The sequence below is a fragment of the Leopardus geoffroyi genome, chromosome D2 (assembly GCF_018350155.1).
Source record: "Leopardus geoffroyi isolate Oge1 chromosome D2, O.geoffroyi_Oge1_pat1.0, whole genome shotgun sequence".
Lineage (NCBI taxonomy): Eukaryota > Metazoa > Chordata > Mammalia > Carnivora > Felidae > Leopardus > Leopardus geoffroyi.
Window position 1 is genome coordinate 17,502,393 of NC_059334.1, and position 24,087 is coordinate 17,526,479.

A 24,087-nucleotide genomic window follows, 5' to 3' on the forward strand; every position below is an offset into this window, starting at 1 on the left:
ACCTCTTCCACTGTCTAAGTCCCAGGCTCTTGTCTGCTAAGAGCACTGATTCTGTCCAGGCCTGTTGCAGGGGTTATTGCAAGGGCCTGATGCACTGACGCAGTGGTTCCCAACCTTCTCAAAGCTACTCTAGTATTGGGGTGCCTGGGTGGCTCAATTGCTTAAGCGCCCAACTCTTGATTTCATCTCAGGTCATGACCTCGCGGTTTGTGGGATCAAGCCCCATGTCAAGCTCTGTCCTCACTGAAGAGCTTGGAGCCTGCTTGGGATTCCCTCTCTCCCTCTCTCTCTCTCTCTCTCTCTCTCTCTCAACATAAACTTAAAAAAAAAAAAAAGCTACTCTAGTATCAGACGCCTTCTTCACTGCATCCAAATGAAATTCATAGAGAATGTATCACACCTACGCAAAATAATTCTTTAAAAGGCCAACGTAGTGCCATAAAGGAGGTCTAAATGGTAAATCATTTGTAATAGAATAGCGTCTGTGTTAGGATGTTGGATTCAGGCACGTCTTCACAGAAGCCAGAAAGAAGTAGCTGGTTGCTTACTACACCTGCGGAAAAAGGGGGGTGAACAGGGCAGCTACGAACGCAGCCCCACATCAATGTGATTTGCTGACTCTGGTATCACGAGCTGCTGGTGACAGCGTTTTCTGAAATGGTAAACTTCCAAACAGTGCCTAATATCCTGTTTCCCCAGTTGGATGTGCTATTCGCCTTCATGGAAAATTCAGCGTGGATTAAAACTATGTTAACAAATATTTAGTGTCTAAGTGTGAAATGGAGTCTGGTTCTAGGCCCAAGTAACTATTAAAATATTATTTTAAATGTTTTTAATGTTTATTTTATTTTTGAGAGAGAGAGACAGACAGTGTGTGTATGTGTGTGTGCGTGCGAGTAGGGGAGGGGCAGAGGGAGACACAGAATCGGAAGCAGGCTCCAGGCCCTGAGCTGTCAGCACAGAGCCCAAAGCAGGGCTCGAACTCACAGACCTGGAGATCGTGACCTGAGCCGAAGACAGACGCTTAACGGACTGAGCCACCCAAGCGCCCCAGGAATTATTAAATTGTAAATAAGTTCGTCATTTACGTGGCAGTCCAGTGGGGCATTGGCAGTCATGCATAACGCGTGACTGTCCCCTGACCCCCTCCCCCCGGGGACATCTAGTGTTTTCAGCCCCACCTGCTAAGTTCCTGTGGTAGCCTCCCCGCCACCCCCACGCTGTAGCCACCAGACTCTCCCATGAATTCCCCAGATGCCCCCCAGAGGGCAGAACCGCTCCACTGAGGGCCGCCGGGACGTCCTGTACAGAAAGAAAACTGGCGCATGTCTTCGTTTTTAATCTCCCTCTTGTTGGTACTTTAGGCTTTTAAACTTACTCTTTTGGGAAGAATACCAAAGCAGCTTAGGGGGATTTTAACATTATATTCTCTTTGCTTAAAAAGAAAAGCATAGTGGACTCCAAGCCTGCAATTACTCAGGGTGCCGCCGAGAGGCCGGGCGCCCGCCGGTGTGAGGTCCCCGCCTGTCTGACCGTGGTCCGGAAGTGACCATTCCGTCGGGGCCCTGGACACCCAGCTTTCACCCAGGACTGTGGGCATATTGATATTTTTAAGGGCACGCATGGAAGCATATAAAACACCTTTGGTTCTCCAGTGCTTGGTGCGATGTGATGTCACGACAGCTTCCACTGAAATCTGCTTTCAGTGACAAACCAAGTTAAAGTACAATTGACCGTTGAACAACATGGGTTTGACCTGCGTGAGACCACTTATGTGGATTTTTTATCTCTAAAGGCGGCACAGCGCTGTAACTATCTTCCTTAGGATTTTCCTTTTTCTAGCTTACTTTATTGTAAGAATACAGGATCCATACAACATACAAAATGTGTTAATCCAGCTTTTATGTTATCAGTCAGCTGCCCATCACGTTGTTCAGGGTCCACTGGCTACCTCAGCTCCCCTTGAGGCAGCTTATCAGCATATAATGTGGACTGGAGGCCGCTGCCACTCCCGGCTCAGTAACTCCTGCCGGGCCCTCCCCTCCCAGCTGGTTTTCTCTCCTGCAGGATTGAGACTATGCCAGAAAACATACCTGTCTTACCGGTATGTTGTAAGCATCAGATGAGAAGTTAGCGTGTAGTAAGTGTTAACGCATTTCTTCCCCTAAAAGCCCTTTCTTGGGGCGCCTGGGTGGCTCAGTGGGTTAAGCGTCCGACTCTTGATTTTGGCTCAGGTCTTGATCTCGTGATCTGTGAAGATCGAGCCCCACATCTGGCTCTGCACTGAGCGTGGAGTCTGCTTGGGATTCTCTCTCTCCCTCTCTCTCTGTCCTGCCCTGCTCAAATGCACACACACACTGTCTTGTCTTTCTCAAAATAAACGTTAGGGTGCTTGGGGGTCTCAGTCGGTTAAGCGACCGACTTCGGCTCAGGTCATGATCTCACGGTTCGTGGGTTCGAGCCCAGGGTCGGGCTCTGTGCTGACAGCTCAGAGCCTGGGGCCTGTTTCGGATTCTGGGTCTCCCTCTCTCTCTCTGCCCCTCCCCCACTCACGCTCTGTCTCAAAAATAAATAAACATTAAAAAAATTTTTTTTAAACAAAATAAATAAACTTTAAAAAAATAAAATAAAAGCCCTTTCTTCATGGAAGAGTTCCTGTTCCTGTTCCCAGTGCTGGCTCTGATCACCTGTGCCTCATGTCTGTTTGGCCGAGGTCCTTCTCTGGACCATTAGTGACCACCCGAGGGGTCTGCCTAGTTTAGACAACCTTTCCCCTGGTAGTGACTTATGTAAAGCACAGCGTCTTCTTACTTTATCCTTGGTTCCTTATCAGTTCGAACAAAAACAGCTGACAACACTAAATAATTGAACCTGGGGAGGATTTTTCTGGACTAATGACAAAATCTATTAGCATTTTGGTTTTGCCAAAAATATTTTCCTCTGAAACTGCCTTCCTACTTGTCACCCCTGAAGGCCATTCTTGGCTCTGTGTCGTCCCTCTAACATACTTTTCTGTGGTCTGCAGAGTTGTGTGTGCACATGTGTGAAATTCTCGATTTGACAGATGGAATTCTGAGTACTTTTCGGGACAAATCAGACTTCCTCGAAGGAGCACAAGCATGAGCACAAGGTGTTTTTCGAGTTTTGGGGGTATTAGGCACAACTGTCCTGCTAAGAATCCTAAGGTGCTGCCAGTTAAGATGATGAGAAACCCAAAGGCGCTCTTAGAAGTGAGCAGCGCGCCCGCTGACTGGGGGAGCTGTGAGCCTGGTGTGCTGAGCTTCTGTGCTGGCCTCTCATGGGGGCCCCGGGGCAGTGCAACTTGACCCTGGGCTCTGTGTGGGGCCATAGGGACTGGCAGAGGGCCCTTGGTCACTGTAGAGGTAGGCGCGGTCATGGTCACTTGTGTCGGGAACTTCGGTGACCCTTCTGAAAAACATGGAAATCAGGGGGCGCCTGGGTGGCTGGTCGGTTAATTGTCCGATTCTCGGTTTCAGCTTAGGTCATGAGCCTTACAACCGGCTCCACCCTGCTTGGGAATCTCCTTCTCTCTCTGCCCTTCCCCTGCTTGTGCTCTCGTTCTCTCTCTTTCTCTCTCAAATAAGTAAATAAATAAATAAACTTCAAAACACGGAAGTCAGAGTCAATGCTACAGAATAGCAGTTGGGGGTTTACAATGAGTTATACGCTAGTAATGTGAATTTGTTTTCCCCGAAAGCAGTTTAATACTAAAACGAAGGATGGGTTCACTGTGAACACGAAAGTTCCCAGCCTCAAAGATCAAGGGAAGGAATACGATGGATTCACAATCACGATTACGGGGGACAAGTACGTATGCTTCCTAAGCGTGGGCGTGAAGGCGGGCTGGTGTCAGGAAGTGCGCATGCACCTGATTATTGCCCCGGGAGGTCAGACCTACCAGACTTTTGCTTTATCCTGAAATGAAAATTGTCAAGGTCCAGTGTGCAGCTATAGCCAGTTATGTTTTTAACGTGACTTTTAGAGTATTACGCCAGCAGACATTCGACTGTGCTGCTATCTAACTACTTTCTAGATATTAAGTATAATGTCTAATGTGCTTTGTGGAAAGCATTCTTCTGGGTTCTTAAAGTTCCTTGTGGGCAACACTCTTAATGATAAAACGAAAAAAGATGACAGATTGGCAGATAGAAAGCCATTGTAAGATTTTTTTGGATATAGGTTTTAATATATTATGAGATTAGTGCAGCCTTATTATGGAAAATTTAGAGGGGCGCCTGGGTGGCTCAGTCGGTTAAGCGTCCGACTTCGGCTCAGGTCATGATCTCGCGGTTCGTGAGTTCAAGCCCCGAGTCGGGCTCTGTGCTGACAGCTCAGAGCCTGGAGCCTGTTTCCAATTCTGTGTCTCCCTCTCTCTCTCTCTGACCCTCCCCCGTTCATGCTCTGTCTCTCTCTGTCTCAAAAATAAATAAACGTTAAAAAAAAAAAAAATTTAGAATGCACAGATAGACAAAGATAAAAAAGAAAATCATTAGGTTGTTTTCCTCAAAAACTGAGGTTGTACTCCACATTGTTTTATACCCTGTTTCTTTTCTACCCTTACCATTACCTGATCATGAACATTTTCTCATACTCTTGTAAGCATTTGTAATGATTACAGAGTATTTCATTTTATGGATATTTTTGAGTTTCTCTTACTACTTTTCTGTCACTGACCATTTAGAGTGTTTCTCATTTTCACTTTATAAAATATAGCACTGCAGTGACCATTTTCATTAACCAGTCTTACTTATATCTGAACTCCAAGCTTCACCTAGGAGCCTCCATGTCCCTTGAATTTTGGGTGTACCCCCCCACCCACGTGCCACCCTCCCCCACAGCACAAGTAGATTCAAAACTGGTGTCTCCGTCCCCCTGTCTCCTGGTGGCTCCCCACTGCAGACCCTCCACTGCCTGTGGATACCGAGACCACCTCCCCTGCCAGACACGAAAGGCCTTTTGTGATGCGGCCTCGAGCAACATTTTCTGCTTGAACTTGGCCTGCTGATTCAGCTGGGCTGCTTGTTCCCTGCGGTCACCTCCCACCCCCTGCTTCTGAGCCTCTCTCACTCCCGTCCTGATTTTCAAATTCAGGCCCCTTCCTCCATGAAGCATTTCCTGTTTTCGTCTATGTCTTTCCAAATTAGACCTAATCTCCCTCTTTTGAACCCTGACGAACTAGGTGATGCATATGGTCTTATAATAATTGATGGCCTCAGGGCTCTGTCCCTTTCCCAGTAAATGCAACAGCTGTGCTGTGCTCCTCTTTACAAGATCTAAGAACTGTTTAGTTACATGATAAACGCCTGTTGCCTCAACTTTCTATCCTCCGTAGTACCTGGCGTGTAGCCAGGTGTGCAGCAAAAGCTTGAAAAGACACCATGGAGTCCTTGAACTTCTTCTGCGCACAGTGCTGGCTCCCGATCTTCAGTCATAATAGGGTGGCTGTCTGAGAAAATATTTACTATGCCCTCGTTTTTACGATGTGTAGTTTCCTTCTATATTAGCTTAAGCTCATATAATAGGTACACGTGGTTAGACGGAACAAAATATTGTATTTTGTGAAAAAATCGCACGCTTATGGAACACGCCTCAATCTGGCTGTAGTTAGGTGGGATACACTCTCACAGACGTCTTGTGCCACATCGACCTACTGGTTCCTTCCTTTTTTTTTTTTTTTTTTTTTTTTTTTTTGCTTTCTGTGTTTGGCTCTTTGAATTGTATGATACGTGCCTCTGACACACATTGTTGTATTTTTAGGGTTGGCAACATACTGTTTTCTGTGGAAACACAAACCACAGAAGAAAGAACACAATTATATCATGCCGAAATAGATGCACTTTATAAAGATCTAACAGCAAAAGGAAAAGTACTGATCCTTTCATCAGAATTTGGGGTAGGTTTTTTGCGTTTTTGCTTCCATTTTATCCATGCTTCCTAGGATTCTTTTGTAACCTTTTTAAAGCCTCTACGCTTTCGCTGGTATTGTGCGTGCACCTTATGCTTGAGATCGGTTTTCGTTGATGACCTGTAAATACTTCCTTTTAATATTCTTATGGAAACAATTACTGTATTTAGTAATGATAGTGACTGAGGAAGGGCAATGATACATTTATATAGTTGCTATAAGTCTGGGCTTTCTCAAGATTGAAGTGAACAAGTCGGTCCAGAGTGACAGCGGCCCATGCTGCACTCAGTGGGCCTTTCCTGGTCTGTGACCTCTTCCCTCCCGGTCCCACCCCAACTCCTTGGAGGCAGGATCTGGCCTGCCCCCTTGGCGATAGCAGCTACCACTGTGCTGAGAGTATCCGCATTCTGGAGTGGATATCCGTGGTCCTTGGGAAGTCAGTTCATTTCTCGTGCATTCAATCAGTTCATACCTACAATTAAGCATTCAGGTTTTCACGTAATTAAGTGTATTTATCACCTAAATCTCGGCGCAGAGGCTGTGCCTGTCAGAATCTTGGGAAACCATCCTCAGCATTAATAAGCGCTTTGTTTTGTTTAAATCTTAATATGGATTTTGACGTGCCAAGTAACATTAAAGGAGGCTGAGATTTTTACGTTTATCCGAAAAGGTTTCAGTTTTAACAACAGCTCAGAAAATATTGCTCGAAACCAAACCGTATGCATACCCTTTCATTCGGAAGAAGTGGTAATGGGCACCCGGGTGGCTCAGTCGGTTAAGCGCCCGACTCTTGGTTTGGCTCAGGTCACGATCTCGCGGTTCAGGAATTCAAGCCCCACGTCAGGCTCTGCGCTGACCGCGGGGAGCCTGCTTGGGATTCTCTCTCCCTTTCTTTCTGCCTTTCCCCTGCTCACACACACACACGCTCTCTCTCAAAATAAATAAATAAACTTAAAAACATTTTTTTTTTAACAAAAGGAAAAAATGGCAGCAAAGAGTATGAAGTATTCAAGAATGGGAACGTAGGTTCCTGTAGGAGAGGCATGAAATAACCCTTTCCTTGATGTAAACGATTCTTATGTCTTGTCACCTCGTAAAAAACTAGTGTATAATCTAGTATTTAAATTCATGAGCACATGTCCTTTTTTTTTTTTTCCCCCTAGGAAGCTGATGCTGTTTGCAACTTAATCTTATCCTTGGTTTACTACTTTTATAATTTAATGCCACTCTCTCGAGGATCCAGGTGAGTGATACCCTATAATTTTAAAATGTTTTAAATAAACGTTTTTACATTGAAAAAACATACTCCTTTTTGCTTGTACTACCTACCCCCAGGCAATGGCAAGACACTCCCTTTTGTTTTTTCCAAAATCCACCCAGATATTATGTCCTCAATCTACCATATCATCTAAAGAATTGTGAAAGATTGTTCTAAGATAGTGTGCTTAAGTTTTACAGGTTAGGGGGGCGCCTGGGGGGCTCGGTTGGTTGACTGTCCAACTCCTGATTTCGGCTCAGGTCATGATCTCGCAGTTCATGAGATTGAACCACGCCTTGGGCTCCGTGCTGACAGGGCGGAACCTGCTTGGGATTGTCTCTCCCCCCCTCTCTTTTTGCCCCTCCCCTGCTCGTTCTCGCTCTCTGTCTCTCTCTCAAAATAAACACACTTGAAAAAAATCTTAAAAAAAAAAAGTTTTACAGGTCAGGGATTCATTCATTCAACACAAATATATTGAAGGCCTACTATGTGCATACGTTGTACTCACTGTATTTTAATTTCTCGTATTGGCCCAGACTGTTACCCTTCCTTCTTCTCCCCTTCCTCCCAGTTTTTGCCCATCAGTTTTATACTTTTTGATTACCAACCATTCCATACTACTTTTATTATTGTGAACAAATTCTCACTACTCATGAATCCATCAGGAGCTTTTCAGGTGTCATTAAGACGGGGAGGGCGGGGGTGAGTCTGCAGAGTTTTCTGTTTATTCTCTGAGCTGTAGATCAGGGAAGAGGCATGTGCTGTTGCTGGCACAGACTTGAATTTACGATATTTTGGCCAAAATAATATGCTTGAATGTCCTTAGCTTCAACACTTTAAAAGTAAAGCTCTCCTAAACATGGAGGTAAGTTTTGCTGTGTTGAGAAGGCATGGAGACAAACCAAGAGCGTAAATATCGTGACCTCAGCCTAACTGTTATTAGGGTGCGCACTGAACGTGTGATGTGAGCACGCCCCTGCCCGCCCCCTTTTATCAACCACCTAAGCAGGCTCCGCGAGGATAGGCAGCATTTTCCCTTTTGTCCTCACAGCAGCTCTGCTGGCTCGTGGTGACACAGGAGGAGGGTGACATACGACTATAATCACCTGCACTCCTCCCCCCCCCCCGCCCCCACCCCCCCAGAGCCTACATGTGTTCAGTCCCTAATCCGGTTGGGTCTGTCCTCTCTACTGCTCGCAGCTACTGCCACAGTTCAAACCCTCGTCACCCGTACGTTTCTGGCTAGTCTCCCTTCTTCCAGGCTTTCCTCCTTCCCCTCTCTGCCCCAGTTCTTTTGTTTGTTTGGTTGGTTGGTTTTAATTCCAGTACAGGTAACCTACCGTGTTACCCTGGTTTCAGGTGAACAACACAGTGATTCAGCCTCTCTGCCCCCGTTCTTCGTACCTAGCGGCTCAGGTGCAAACTCGGGGTCGTCACGCACAGTGCCCGTCCCATCTGATCCTAGCTTGCCTTGGCCTCCTCACCGCCCTCCTTCCTCTGCCCTTTTACTGCCCTGCGGAGCTTCTCGAGGGTCTTCCCGTTGCCCTGTCCTGCGCGGCTGCCCGCCATGCCTCACCCCTTCGTGTCCACGCGTGCTCTCCCTCTGCGCCAGCTACTTCCCTTCCTCCTTCTCTGCCCCCTTTGCTCCACCCCAGCCCGGAAGGTGTAGCCTGCATGCATGCCCTTGGCCTCCGTGGGGTCGTCCCCCTGGGTGACCCCCAGGCTTCGCTCGCTGCACACGGGAGGCTTTGTCTGCAGCTCTCTTGCCATCTGCCTTCTGGGCCTGGCTGCTTGCTCTCAGAGGCCAGAGCCTCATGCTGGTTATCTTCACCCAGGGTGCCCTGCACAGGGGGCACACGTAGTCGGCGTGTACTAAATGTCAGAAGCAAGAGAGAGTCTGTTACATGCCAGGAAGGAAATTTACATGACGTGTCAATTTTCCAAGCAGGCTGTTAGCGCAATCTGAGAAGGTGTTCTGCTTTTCTTCTTTGGGGGTCAAAGGTTTTAATGCTTAAACAATAAGATTAATATGTTTATATTACAAAGTGTATTGTATATATGCATTTTAAAAGCCACGCTGGGTGCAGTTGCTAGAAATAGAAGCAGACACATTTTCTAATTCATTACTTTATAAGAATAGAAAAGCCAGGTGGGAAGAAAACTGCTAAATAAAAGAAACACTTTTTCCTCAGAAAAAGAATATTCTGGGGGCGCCTGGGTGGCTCAGTTGGTTGAGCGTCCAGCCCTTGATTTCAGCTCAGGTCATGATCTCACGGTTCCTGGGTTCAAGCCCAGCATCAGGTTCTGTGCTGACAGAATGGAGCCAGCTTGGGATTCTCTGTCTCCCTCTCTCTGCCCCTCTCCTTCTTGTTCTCTCTCTCTCTCCTTCAAAAATAAATAAACATCGAGAAAAAAAAAAAAAAAAAAGAAGAATGTCCCGAGTCACATTTACCCTTAAAATAGCGAATCTGTAAATATTTTTATTGGAGTAAATTAGTAAATATTTTTAAGACAAACTATTTTGAAGTTTAATTTCTAGAGACTTCTTAAAAGAGATAAAATGTCGTCTTCTATGGTGGAAAATCCATAATGAGGTTTCACACAATACCTGTCCGTGGACTGGGACTGACTGACTGGTCGTTGTTCTTTGTTTAAACAGTGTGATAGCTTACTCCGTGATCGTGGGAGCGTTGATGGCAAGCGGAAAGGAAGTAACAGGAAAAATTCCCAAAGGGAAGGTACGTTGACGCTGGAAGGGCAGATGGCGGGCTGAGCGCTGAAATTCCAGTCCTTGGGTTTTTGCGGTGCGGTCGAGAAGTTAAACAGATCTCCGAGGGAGCCTTTCTCCCCCACACTAATGCCATCCCTCAACTTCCTTCTTTTTCAGTTAGTCGACTTTGAAGCTATGACAGCCCCGGGTTCAGAAGCCTTTAGCAAAATAGCCAAAAGCTGGATGAACCTGAAAAGGTAACTGTTTTGGGGGGGGGTCAACAAAAAGACGTTAACCTCCGAAGTAGGGAGGGGACTTCCTGCTCCTTTTGGGGCTGTGCGAGACTGGGGCTGTGCTCCCTTCGCGAGTTCTCACTCTGCCTGTGATGGAATCCACGTTGCCAGGGGGCGTGTAAGACCCCCTGAAAAGGGGGAGTCCACAGATGAAAAACAAATAACGAATAAAAGGCAAGGGCACTGGTGTGGGAGAGAAAAGTTACAAACGTCTTCCTTGTATAATCAGGGATTCGTCTCTCTTGGCTAATTTTTACCCTTTATCCCAAACTCCTAGGGTTCAGGAGGGAATGGGAGGAGGGTGAGCTGGACCCATTTCAGACTTACTCTGAGTGGGTGCACTTTGCCCGTTCAGCCGCATTTTTACTGCACTGTAGACTTTGAGAAGGTGGCACTACATTGTAACGTAGGCAAGGAATACATGTGAGTGGTTAGTAAATACTAGTAAATGCTAACCGGACATCATCCCCAGCGGCTACCAGGAGAAGTCCAGCACCCTCCGCCCTTTCCCGATTCTTGTTTCCAGGAAATTTGGGATGAAATGAAACTCGTAGGTGCTTTAATAGTTAATAAACAACAAGCAAATCTCACTGTTTGACCTCATTTATTCTTGCTCCTTCCCCATGTGTTTTACGTCACCTCCAACTTTGCCTGGCCCATCTATTAGACATAACAGCTGCTCTAAAAATTGCTGGGTGATTTGCGCTCTGTTTCAGACAGAGAAATCCATTTCTGTAGTGCACTCTTGTTCGATTTGTAAGTATTCTATTAGCTTTGTAACGATCGCTGCTAATGGTCACCCTTCGTTCCAGTATATTCTCGTTTCAGGATTACTCTTCCCACATGTTTTAGTAAGAGGACCATAAGGTCAACGATCTGGCTTCTGTCTCTTCCCCGGTTTCACAGTGTTAACCCTTCAACAATTCTTTAAGGAATGAATAAAAAACTACCTCCCACTGAGCAGGTGCCCTTTCACCCCACCCTTTGGCATCCATTGTCTCCTCCTTTGCTCAGGGTGACTCTGTGAGTTAAGGAGACTGTCCCCGTTGTTACTGATAAGAGTAGGGGCTGGAGAAAGCCCCCTTGCCAATAAGGCGCGAGGTGGGCCTGGGCCCCGTGTCTCTGATTCAAGTCTAGCACGCGCCCCGACCGGACGTGTGTGTGTCACAGTCACGTGTACATCAGAGTTTAATTTTCCTTCCCGAAGACTCTGGTTACACTCTGCAAGCAGCTCGTTGCGGGAGCCGACAGGTATCCCAGCCCACCGCAGTAGAGGCATCCGTTCTGTTCCCAGCGCCTCTGACGTTACACACACGGGGTTGTTGGAAAGAGAATAATGTCATAGGAATAAATATAAGCTTTGCCGTTTTTGGTAAATCTGTGTTAATTTTTATCTTCCTTCTTTGTGTTTCTCTTTTGCAGTATTTCACCTTCTTATAAGAGTCTCCCGTCCGTGTCAGAGGCGTTCCCAACGTTAAGATCAATGATCGAGGTGCTAAACACTGACTCCTCTCCACGTTGTCTTAAGAAACTCTAGTCACGCTGTGGTATTTATACAAGTAAAGGGCCGGACCTCTTGCTTCCTAAGTTATTTTTTAAAACATGGAATTCTAAAGAAACTAGGTCCTTTATTACTTTTGATACCAATTTTTGATAGGAATTGAATACTTGAAATCATTTTCTTTACTTTTGGGAACCATGACAAAAATCACGGAAGAGGGTTTTGGGGGGAAGAGAGCTGGCTCCGTGTCGGGGCAGGAAAGCGTGCCTAGAGGTCACCAGCCTTGTCGGCTTCCACCCACAACGTCATACAGCTCCTTCCTTACGGCCGAGAAGCTCGCCTGAAAAGCCAAAAATCGGTCATTAAAAGGAACAAAACCAGCCACAGCACAGGAGTGTTTCCATTCCTTTAGAGATCTGGGTATTTTTCAAAGACCTCCTTTATGCGCACATCGTGGTAGGCCATCTTGTTTCCCCTCACGTGACCTTCACGCGTGCGACCCCCGTTTTATTCGAACGATAGGACACTCGCGGGCCACCACCGTGCCCCACAGCGCTCACAGCCAGGGACGTCTATTGTGACTGATGCAGACTGTGTTTGCCAGTGACCCAAACACTGGATTATGGAACCATGTTTTGTTTCGTTGTTTTTTTTTTTTTTTTTTTTTTTTCTCTGTGTTGGAAAAAATAAACGAGGGGTGGTTTCTATAACTCACCGGTTTTTGACACTGGATTACGTATGTTCTTATTCTGCGAACTAGTGTCACTTACAAGTGTAAAAACGTTCGGGAAATGAATGATTCCCCCCCCCCCCCCCCCCCACCGAGGCAGGGTAAATGACAGTAAAATGGGTTCATTAAATTGTTGCCATTTCCAGATCAGAAACTGTTCTCTGCTCCCTGCTATTTACTCCTTGTCTTGAAATCTCACGTAAGGGGTAGCACGCCAGGACATCGTGCTTGACTTTAGTGACGCTGGCCGTGAGCAGTTATGTGCCCGGCTCGGTAGAACCCAGCTTTTGATCAAGGTGACCTGTCCTTCGGACACACGCTGTCCGCGCGTTGACACGGCTTCACAGCAGCCACTGAGTGTGGCTCCCGTTCGTGTCTCATCTGGTGGCCACCAGAAGGGGAGGGAATAAGGGTCTACGTTGTCAGGCACACCCCATCTTGTGAACAGATTTCGCCTCCACAGGTCAGTCTTCTCCTGACGCCAGCATTGCGCCCACAGAGGGCAAGCGTCTGTTCTCATTCCACAGGGGGAGGGAGTTGAGGCTCTGGGCCGGGAATGACTCTCCCAAGAGATCGAGCTGGTGAAGCCGTGGTCCTCGCTAAACCCAGGGCCTGCCTTGCCCCACCACGGTCTCCGGAACCAAAGACTCCATCCTCGGGCTTTTCCCAAGCCTCAGAGACGATGTCACACGGCACCGTGCAAAGTCCCGTGTATTCCGTTTCTTTGTACTCTCGGCTTCGTGTACCTGCAGACTCTGAAACCACAAAAGAGCTCCTCCAGAGATGCTGTGCGTTGCACAGCAGGATGGCGCTGGCGGGGGTTAAACAAAGTAGAAAGGTGCAGGCTTTTAACCTTTTTGCCCTTTTTGCTTATTTTCTCAAAGCCAGAATTCTTCACTTTTATCAAAGACCTCCCTTCACTTTATTGCTCGCTCTTTAAGATTTTGAATTACGAGATACCGATTTTTCAACTGGGGGAAATGGTCCAAATAAATTAGCTGACTTTTCTAAAATGCAACGATGCGTCGAACCCCCAGAATTGGAATATATCTTTCTCGAAACTTGGTTTACCAACTCCAAATGCCTACCTTTGCATTTTTATTTCAATAGCCCCGTTTCTCTTCATTCAAGTAAGGTGATTATCACATCATCAGAAATACTGACGTGCTAAATTCTGTGATTTCAAGATGTTTTGGGAAAACATTCCGTCTCCTGCCCCCAAGTCCCACAACGCTTGGGCCAAGTTGACTGTGGTCCGAACTGTGTGACGTGCAGTTTTGTTTGGTGGCCAAGAAGGTACTAACCGCTGGGGCGCTGTCACGAGAAGCTTTGGAATGCATTTTTATATCATGATATTTCAAGTTTTCGCCTCTTCTATTAAATTGAAAAACTGTGCCTAAAAATCAACCAGGGTTCCATCATACAAGTTATTCGCTGTTTAAAGCTTTTTTACAGAACATAAATCTCTATCTTAAAAGTCAGATTTTGGTTTGCTTTTATCCTTAAAATTTCTTATCAAAACCTCTTGATCGTTCTGAGGAAACAAGACTGTTTGTTTTATCTGTTTCATTTTTATCTTGGTAGCTACACGTATCCTCTTGGTTTTATGGCATAATGTTAAGCCCTTCCTGATAGGTGTGTGATACCCTCAGCCTCGTCCCCCTCCACCTCCGTGATGAACTGGAAATCCCACGTTTGAGGTCATCTCTGCCCAGGTCAGATGCGAGCGAGAGGCTGTGTTCCCAATGCCCTGCAGGTCGGGCCACAGGTAGCTAGTGGCTATTATATGGGATGGCACAGCCTGGAGAGATCCTAATTAGACTTTAGGATTAAAGTTTTTTCCACAGAAATATTCCCAAGTGATGTTCTCTGGTGGTAACTAATATGATTATGAACTCAATGTCACAGAACTTGTAGGAGTCGCTGAGCTTTATTTGTAGAATTGCTCGTAAGAAACAAAAGATACAAACTTTCCAAAGACTTAAAAAGATCTTCTAGATAAGGCGTGTTGGTCAAGTAGGAATTTTATGTGGAATTTTCCTAATATACTTATCTTCCAGTAATTTGGAAATAAGGAAATGAGATTTATGTGGATCAGACCAGAGATTAAAAGGCCAGTATGTCCCAAACCAGATTTGGCCGTATTCATGAACATAGCTTAAGTTGTCCATAATGGAGCTGCTCATTCCTTGCCCTGAAGTCTGTCCCGTCCCCACTCTTCCTCTTTCATAAATGGCATCCTGCCACCCAGTGGCTCCAGCCAGAAACCCAGGTGGCCTCCTTGGGTCTACACTGGCTCTTCCCTAGTTTCCAAATCACCACCCAGTTCCACATCCCATCCAATACAATTTACTTCTCTAAATACCCCAGAAAGGTTCATGTCTAGCCGTCACTGCAGTCCTGCCCCAGCCTAAGCTATTTAAATGTACTTTAAAATGAAATAAAAGTAGGGACACCTGGCTGGATCCACGGGTAGAGCATGTGACTCTTGATCTCAGGACCATGACTTCTAGCCCCACATGAGCGTCGAGGTTACTTTTTAAAAAAAATTAAAAGTGAATGCTTTCCCCTCGCCTGCACTAGCCCCATTTCAAGTGCTCGGTATTGGGAAGGGCAGATACAGAACATTCCCATCATCACAGAAAGTTCTATTGGGTGGTGCTGTCACCCTAAAGAGAGGAACAGCCCCTCCACATTTCTGTGGGACAGTAATTACAGTGGGAGGCCCTGTGGTTTGAAGCGAGTCCAGGCATACACTTCCCATTCCCCTTCCCTCTTCCAGCTGCTGGCAGAGTCCTGGCGTCTACCGGGCGCCATGATGACCTGCAGGACTGGGCCAAACTGTCCAACTGCTGTGGAGGTTCCCCTGTTAGCCATCGCTTCTCCATTCTCAGTGCCAAGGTTTGCCGCCATCTTTCCTGGGGGGACTCAAACCAGATGCTTCCCTCTGCAGGGTGAGAGACCCTTTTGGAACTAACACATTTTAGCACTTAGGTACCCAGGTTGGCATTTTTCTTAGCGTTGTACATTATTAGCTTATTTAATCCTCTCGAAAATCGCCATGAGGTAATTAATGTGTGCCTGTCATAGTCTGTCAATAACCCATGTTAGGGTTGGACCAGCCCTTGTGGTTCTTACTGTGATTTCAGGGGCCCTTCAGCGATAACCATCGAGGAACTCTGAAAAAAAAAAAACAAGGTTTATTATTTACAGGACCTAAAATTTACATAGCACACACAGAACCACGCAACAAGGTTGTGGCAAGGTCCAGCAAGCATGGACCTAGGGTTCTGCTCTTATTGGGGTTGAGGATGGGAGGACGTAGGGGTTTCACGGGTTCATTCTTTTATTATTATTAAACGCAACTCTACAGATCCCGTAAAAAGGAGCAAATTTGTCAAGGCTTATAATCTCAGCCAAGACTAGGAATTGTCACTTACTAGGGTCAGAATTTAAAATAATACATCTCTGTCCAGAAATGGATTCTGAATCGGTGAATCCTTTCATTAGCAGGCGTAAGTCTAGAGCGTTCTATACATGCACATTAAGTCCTAAATTACCGGTTTGGTGTAGAAGTAACTTCCGAAGTAAAGCAACCTTCTGCTTCAGGCAAATATGTGTGTTTACCCACCCCACTTCACAAAGGTTTAAAATAACGCGTACAAATACATATGACACCAAAGAGTAATATCAGCAGCGGAACAATAACTCCATAAACTGTACGCTTAAACGTGTTTTGTATAGACACCTTGTCATGCTTCTAGCACTTGAATGGCTTCTCAAGGTCACGCGAGCGGGGCTGATAGGGCCGGTGGCAGCCTTCAGTAAGTTGGCACCATCGCCCATCCTGTCGCACAGAACGTCCCCAAAAATCCCGCCCCCGACCTCCGCTCTGCCCCAATCGCGGGCCTTCTCGGTTTCAGGCTAAAGAGCCCCGCCCCCCCTCCCATAGTGCTCTTGGCCATTCACTTTCTCCTTCCACCTCGTACTTCTTAAGATGAAACACTCGTACGTAACAACAACAGTCCTGATGCTGCGCGGCCACTGCGGAGTGTAAAGGAGCCATTCTTTTCTCTCAAAATCTCGAAGCAAGTACCGCATACGTTTGAAGAAAGCACACGTACGTTTACGCACTGAGGAAACGCCACAAACCCAACCCACCTTTATAGCCACCATCGAGATGAAGAAGCAGCACGTTGCCAGCACCCCCAGAAATTTACATCTACCTACGTATACAGGCATCCGTGATTATAGGTCATAAATTCTATACAAATGTAACGAAGGCTACAAGCAGCTCTTTAATGCTTGTAATTTCATCACACTTTTAAATGCTCTTTAATTTCATCACACTGTTGACCCAAGTCAGTTAAAACCTTCTGACCTAAGGCTTCCTTCCCTAGCTGTGAACTACGTTTGTTTGATAAAGCCTTTTTTATAGCCTTTACAAAGGCTTTATGAAGCCATTTGCTCTTCTCCATAATACATCATATTATTAACATCAGTCCATTCTTCCTTACAGATGTTTTCATTTTTTTCAATACATGGGAGAGTCTGGCTGGCACCCAGTGCGTTACCTACCTACCCTTCCAGTTTTGTGTCAGCAATAAATGATTTCTTAGTGGGATTAGTCCAATAAGAAAAGGCGTGTGTTCTCTCTGGCTTATTCCAGACCTTATGCCTCTAAAACATTTCTTTTAAAAAAAAAAATTTTTTTTTAACGTTTATTTATTTTTAAGGCAGAGAGAGACAGAGAATGAACAGGGAAGGGGCAGAGAGAGAGAGAGACACAGAATCCCAAGCAGGATCCAGGATCTGAGCTGTCAGCACAGGGCCCGACGCGGGGCTCGAACTCACGAACCGCAAGATCATGACCTGAGCCAGAGTTGGACGCTTAACCGACTGACCCACCCAGGCACCCCTAAAACGTTTTTCTAAAGTTCTCCTAACATGACACAATTGATATTCTATTTCTGTTTGTGATTTTAAAAACGTACTGCCTATGAACATTTGCATCTTCAGTGCCTTTAGGTAACCAGTAAAATCTTGGCTGTTGCAATTCATTTAGTATCAACATTTTCATTAAAAAGATCTTCATCTGGGGCTCCTGGGTGGCTCAGTCGGTTAAGCGTCCAACTTCGGCTCAGGTCATGATCTCGCGGTTTGTGAGTTCAAGCCCCGCCTCAGGCCCTGTGCTGACAGCTCAGAGCCTGGAGCCTGCTTGGGATTCTGTGTCTCCCTCTCTCTCTGCCCCTCCCCCGCTCATCCTCTGTCTCTCTCTGTCTCAAAAATAAACAAACATTAAAAAAAAAAAAAGATCTTCATCTGTCCATCCCCATGCTGCTTGACCCCTCTAATGTCTATATCTTGGGTCAGAATATGGGTAACACACATGCCCAGTAGTACAGCTGCAGATCACCTCGTGAACTTGGCCTGGTACAGCCTGAGCCACCCCAAGCTTCCCAATACCCTGTGCACGTGATGAGGCCAGGCAGCATTGAGATTACGCCCTACAACATTTCTCTTGGAACTTTTTTAAGCAGTCACTATCTTAGATAAAAGAGAAAACCCGTCTTGTCAAATTCTTCCCTTCACATAGTGTGAATTCTTCCATGGGGAGGTGTCTTTTCTTAGCAGTGCCTGACTCCAGAGGCTCTCATGATCTCACGGCCTTTGTGACAGTTGCTCGTGATAACTGGTAAGCTATGCTGGCAAGGCACAACTTACACAGAACATGATACCAATTCCTCACAGTGTGAGCAGGGGAGGGGCAGAGGGAGAGGGAGACACAGAATCCCAAGCAGGCTCCGGGCTCCGAGCTGTCGGCACAGAGTCCGACGCGGGGCTCAAACTCACAGACCAAGAGATCATGACCTGAGCCCAAGTCAGACGCTTAACCGGCTGAGCCACCCAGGTGCCCCTAGAACTGCACGTTTCTTTTTTTTTTTTTTAATTTTTTAAAAATTTTTTTAACATTTATTTATTTTTGAGAGACAGAGACAGAGCGTGAGTGGGGAAGGGGCAGAGAGAGAGGGAGACACAGAATCCCAAACAGGCTCCAGGCCCTGAGCTGTCAGCACAGAGCCCCACGTGGGGCTCAAACCCATGAACCGTGAGATCATGACCTGAGCCGAAGTTGGATGCTTAACCGACTGAGCCACCCAGGTGCCCCTAGAGCTGCACATTTTTATATTTAAAATTGAAGCTATAGGGGCGCCTGGGTGGCGCAGTCGGTTAAGCGTCCGACTTCAGCCAGGTCACGATCTCGCGGTCCGTGAGTTCGAGCCCCGCGTCAGGCTCTGGGCTGATGGCTCAGAGCCTGGAGCCTGTTTCCGATTCTGTGTCTCCCTCTCTCTGCCCCTCCCCCGTTCATACTCTGTCTCTCTCTGTCCCAAAAATAAATAAACGTTGAAAAAAAAATTTTTTTAAAAAAAATAAAATTGAAGCTATATTTCAAAACTAAATGAAAAATTCAGCTCTACAGAAGTTTGGTTTTAAATTTGGTATTTACAAACTCTATTGCCTTTAATCGCATTAGATGATGCTGAGCATTGTAGAAGAAAACGTTGAGAACCAAATATTTTGTTTAAAACATTTTTACATTGACTTTAACTGACACTTTATGAAAATATATGCAAATTTTGTATACGTTGACTTCAATTACATCTTCCAAACTTTTAATCCTTTAGATTATTACTAGAGCACAAATTAAGTGAAAATCTTGACCATGGCACTACTGATTGTATTTTTTTTTTTTAATTTTTTTTTTCAACGTTTATTTATTTTTGGGACAGAGAGAGACAGAGCATGAACGGGGGAGGGGCAGAGAGAGGGAGGGAGACACAGAATCGGAAACAGGCTCCAGGCTCTGAGCCATCAGCCCAGAGCCTGACGCGGGGCTCGAACTCACGGACCGCGAGATCGTGACCTGGCTGAAGTCGGACGCTTAACCGACTGCGCCACCCAGGCGCCCCACTACTGATTGTATTAAAAGAAGGCAAGAAAGGGGCACCTGGGTGGCTCAGTCGGTTGAGCATCTGACTTCGACTCAGGTCATGATCTCACGGTTCATGGGTTTGAGCCCCGCGTGGGGCTCTGTGCTGACAGCTCAGAGCCTGGAGCCTGCTTTGGATTCTGTGTCTCCCTCCCTCTCTGACTCTCCCCTGCTCATGCTCTGTCTCTCTCTGTCTCAAAAATAAATAAACATTAAAAAAAAATTTTTTTTAAAGGCAAGAAGTATAATTTTATGGAATTAATACGATTTATGAATCATGCATGTCTGTATTACTCAGGTGGACTTCTCAGTCTGTGGGAGCACCCAGACACGTGTAATTATGACTACATTCAACTGTTTTTGGTATTGTGCAAACTTCTGAATATATAAAACCTGTCGCCTTACATATTTATCTATCTTTGTTGTCATAAAAATGCATTCCGCTAGGAGGACAGAACATATTCTATTTGACAAGGGATGTATGATTTCCAAGTATTTAAACACGTGGGCTTCCATCGTAGTCTTGCTTGGGGCCCTCACAACGTTAGAGGTGGGCCACAGGGGCCCGTCTCTGTCTCTGGCTTCTAGTCCTCTGGCAGCCCCCCCCCTCCCCCGCCCCCACGTGGTGGGTGCATGGCTACCACAAGCATTTGCATCAGGGGCCCAAAGACATCCGGTCCCCCTCGGCTGTAGGCCCGGAATCTCAGGGGGAGGGCTCTGATTGGGCCATCTCAGGTCAGGTGACCACTCAGACCCATCAATCCCCGCCACAGGGTAGAGTCACGTGATAACCTTGTAGCAAGGACGGAAAGGCAGGATCCGGGCAGGGTCGGGGCTGGCACTCCGACTTGTCCAGTACGTGTGGATAGAATGTGGTTTTATGGATTCATTAGAATGTGGTTCAGCAGACCTCTCCTTAGTGGTTTTCAGGTCATGCTTTTAGTAGTGGGTCTCCCGTGGAATGTAATGTCCAGAGGTAAAACTTTTTAAACCCAGGTTAGAAGGATAGCTGTCCACCCCAGTTTTCTGGGAACAGTCTCGATTTATGCCAGTTGTCTCATTGTAATTATCGGTAGTGTCCCTCCTCATTCAAAGGTATACTGGTTTAGGTGATAATTCATATGATGCCCCTAATTTTAGTGACTTTATGTTTGGTAGTGTGAACGTTCACTTGAATTCCTGTTCGGCCCACGTGCCACCTTCCTCCGAGACCCTGCTGGCCATCATTTGGTCCCAAGAACCGCTAGAGGCAAAGCAGGGTTCTAGCTGCTGGAGATACAGCTGAGTAAGTCAGAGACCCTGTCTTGAAGGGGTTCCACTAGGAGAGAGAACACAAATTAGGTCATTATAATACAGCCTAAGAAATCTGGTGCAAACAGAGGAGAAGGGAGGAGCTCTGCTTGAAAAAATTGAGAAAGACCCAATAAGGGATAAAACATTGGACCAGGTGACATGAATCTCCACATTGGTGACTTTGGCATATTGGGAGATGCCTCTTATTTTTATTAGCTACCTAATCGAAAACCAAGAAGTTCATCATTGCTCAGGTGATTGCTGGTGGGCGAATCATATCCAGGATGGCTTTCTGACCACGAACGTGGGCCACGTCATCCCCAACATCAGTCCTAGAGCAGATGCCTCAAGTGCCTGTAGTCAAGAGGGCCGGGTGGGATGTGCTTGTGCCACAGGTAGGACCCCCAGAATGCCCTCGAGTCCCAGGCAGAGGCACCTGCCAGATTTCATAGTCGGCATCCCCCTGAGACTGATCTAGAACCAAGGAAGGGACACAAACCATGCAAAGTGTTTGGTATGGTGGCCTGGGCTCCGATGCCAGCCCGGCCGCCTACCATCGGTCAAATCGCTTAATCTCCCTGGCCTTAATTTATCTGGAAAATGCAACTGTGAAACTAAATCCACAGCCTTTCTTCCAGCTTTAAGTTTTCTATTTGTGGTATAGTGAGCTAACTACAAATCCTTAAATCAAATTACCGCTAATGAATTAGCTAATTTGAGAAGACTCTTTTGGAAAACTCAGAGCCAATTTAAAATAGTTTCTCCTGGGGCATCTGGGTGGCTCAGTCAGTTAAGTGTCAGACTCTTGATTTCGGCTCAGGTCATGATCTCACGTTCAGTTCACGAGATGGAGCTTGCTTGGGATTCATTCTCTCTCTTTCTCTCTGCCCCTCCCCTGCTCTCTCTCAAAAATAAATGAATTTTAAAAAATAAAAAGAAAATAGTTTCTTTTGTGTATGCATTTGGTATAGCCACAAAGGCTTTTACAGTGATACAGACTTTATCAAACAGCCTCTGCAGTTTGAATCCTGTGTGGAAGATACAGGGGAGACCAACCACAGGAAAACTGTTGTAGAATAATATTTCTGGCTCTTACTTTCCTTAAACCAGATTGTGTTGGGTGTAAGGGCCAGAAATAATGTCACAGTCTAAACTTCACTCCCCCCCCCCCCCCCTCAGAGTAGACAAGCAAAACTCAAGCACTCTCAGGAGAGCCTTTCAAATCCCTCACTTTGTCCTCAATTTCAGTTGGAGGCAAAGTGTGTGGGTCTGACTCATTGCCCTGTCCTCCTTGATCCTTCCAGAAGCACAACGAAGAGGAAAGCTAATGCTGCGGGCTACTTCCTGTGGTTGGTAGAGCGATTATCTGCTTTGTCTAGGGTTTTTCTCTGCTTGATCTCTCTCTCTCTCTCTCTCTCTCTCTCTCCCTCTTCATCCCCCACCCAACTTGAACATCTCTTCATGTGTTTACTGGCAATTTGTACTTCTTTTCTGAACCGTCTTCATGATCTTTGGCCACTGCTTTCGATTTATTAAGAAATATTTGAAACACACAAGGCGTATAAAAAATGATACATGAACCCGCAGAGGCTCACCACCTGGCTTCAGAAACCATCCCCCACCGTGCACTCTCCCTCATTCTCATGAGCAGCCCTTGCATACCCAAGAGGTAACCTTGACCCTAAGGTCTGAGATCATGGGGCCCATGCATCTCTTTATATTTTTACTACACGTGTAGGTTTCTCTCCTATTTCTTTTTCGCCTATGGCTATCTCTGTAGCAATTTGCATCATTAGAAAACAGATCCTGGAGAACCATGCTTTCCATGAGATGGCTTAAACCCTATATGTAGCTCGCTACTTTTCCTACCTTCTTCATCATAGATGCAGACCATTAAGTTTTGTCTAGGGAAAACCATTGGTGATTGCGGCAAAAAGATGGTTCTCAGGTCATCACATAACAGACAAGGGACATACTGTCTACCTAACAGAGGTGAGGAAGAGCCCTACATGCCATGAAAACCTTTCTCTGTACTCCATTCCCAGTGTTGCACATGTCTTTCCAATATAAGGAAAGCAACAAGATGGGGGACGTGGACCCTGCTTACACAAGTTTGTCTCTTCCTTCCTCCTTTCCTTCCTTCCTTCCTTCCTTCTTTCCTTCCTTCCTTCCTTCCCCCAACCAACAAATGTTTGTTGAGAACCCACCGTAAGTGTCAGGCACTGAGCTAAATGCTGGGGAATAAAACCAAGAAAGACACAGTCCCTGCCCACCCATAGCAGAGTTAAGATAATAGACAAGTAAACAACAATAATAATAATAGCTCAGAATTGTTGAGCATTTACTCTCTGGCAGACCACTGGGCGAAGCACTTGCTTCCATTATTTCATTTGGTCCTCACGTGAGACATGCCACGTGGGACATCGAATGGCACCTATGAAAAATATGGAAGTAGAAGAAACACAAGATCACGGAGCTGGGATTTGAACCACGGCAGACTGAGCCAGAGCCTATGTATCTTTACAAACTTCAGCAATCGTCACTGAAGGAAATGGGTCGTTAGGATCAAATGGGAGAGGGCGATGACAGAGGGTGAAAGGTACCATGGGACGCAGGCATCTTGAAATGCTTCTTCGAGGGTGGCTTGGTAATAGGGTTCAACGAGACACCTCTTATCTCAAGCGTAGACAGGTGATTCAGTCCATGCCCTAACAGACACTTCTGGTATTAATTTCCTTTCATTAATTTGGTGTCGGGGCATTATAAACAAGCCAGTTTCAAGGCCTGGGGAAAAGGTGATGCACCAACATTGCTAACTTTGCAATAGAGAGGTTCCCTGTTTGCGAAGGGCAGGTGATTCCTGCTAGATGTCCCTGCGCCGATACTTTGAGACCCCGGGGAGCTGCAGAGGAATCTCTCCTTTTAAAAGGGACATGAGGAGGGGTGCCTGGGTGGCTCGGTTGGGTGAGCGTCTGACTCATGGTTCTGGCTCAGATCTCCCAGTTCGTGGGTTTGAGCCCTGTGTCAGGCTCTGTGCTGACCGTGTGGAGCCCGCTTGGGATTCTCTCTCTCCTCCTCTCTCTGCCCTTCCATTTGCACGTGCTCTCTCTCTCTCTCTCATAAATAAATCCACTTTAATGAATGAATGAATGAATGAATGAATGAATGAATAATAAAGAAATAAATGGAACGTGAGGCAAGCAGCCTGAGTGGTATGGTCCAGCCAGACCCTAATAATTACGTACGTGAGGTCCTTTCCCTCAGCGTTCTTTACTTTGCCTCCGTGTAAAGTCAGAGTGCCCAGCTACTAAACAAACGGGTGGAAATCATGAGAGCAAGACGGCAAGTTAACAAAAGAGCAAGTCATGGAAGGTCTATGAGGCCT

At 46.2% G+C, this 24,087-nt stretch overlaps 1 protein-coding gene across 7 annotated transcripts in view; it reads left to right on the forward strand.

Moving 5' to 3' along the window:
- Positions 1-12,420, forward strand: part of TTC13 (tetratricopeptide repeat domain 13) — an 84,917-nt gene extending 72,497 nt beyond the window's left edge. For 4 of the 7 annotated variants that reach the window (XM_045437382.1, XM_045437384.1, XM_045437386.1 and 1 more), the window contains 6 exons: positions 3,719-3,828; positions 5,779-5,914; positions 7,090-7,169; positions 9,844-9,922; positions 10,072-10,151; positions 11,610-12,420. In XM_045437382.1, the coding sequence (XP_045293338.1) occupies positions 3,719-3,828; positions 5,779-5,914; positions 7,090-7,169; positions 9,844-9,922; positions 10,072-10,151; positions 11,610-11,724 (600 nt within the window). In that variant the 3' untranslated portion in view covers positions 11,725-12,420. The remainder of the gene's footprint in view (positions 1-3,718; positions 3,829-5,778; positions 5,915-7,089; positions 7,170-9,843; positions 9,923-10,071; positions 10,152-11,609) is intronic. The other 3 variants (XM_045437383.1, XM_045437385.1, XM_045437387.1) reach the window with 1 other exon arrangement.
- The last annotated feature ends 11,667 nt before the right edge of the window (positions 12,421-24,087 follow it).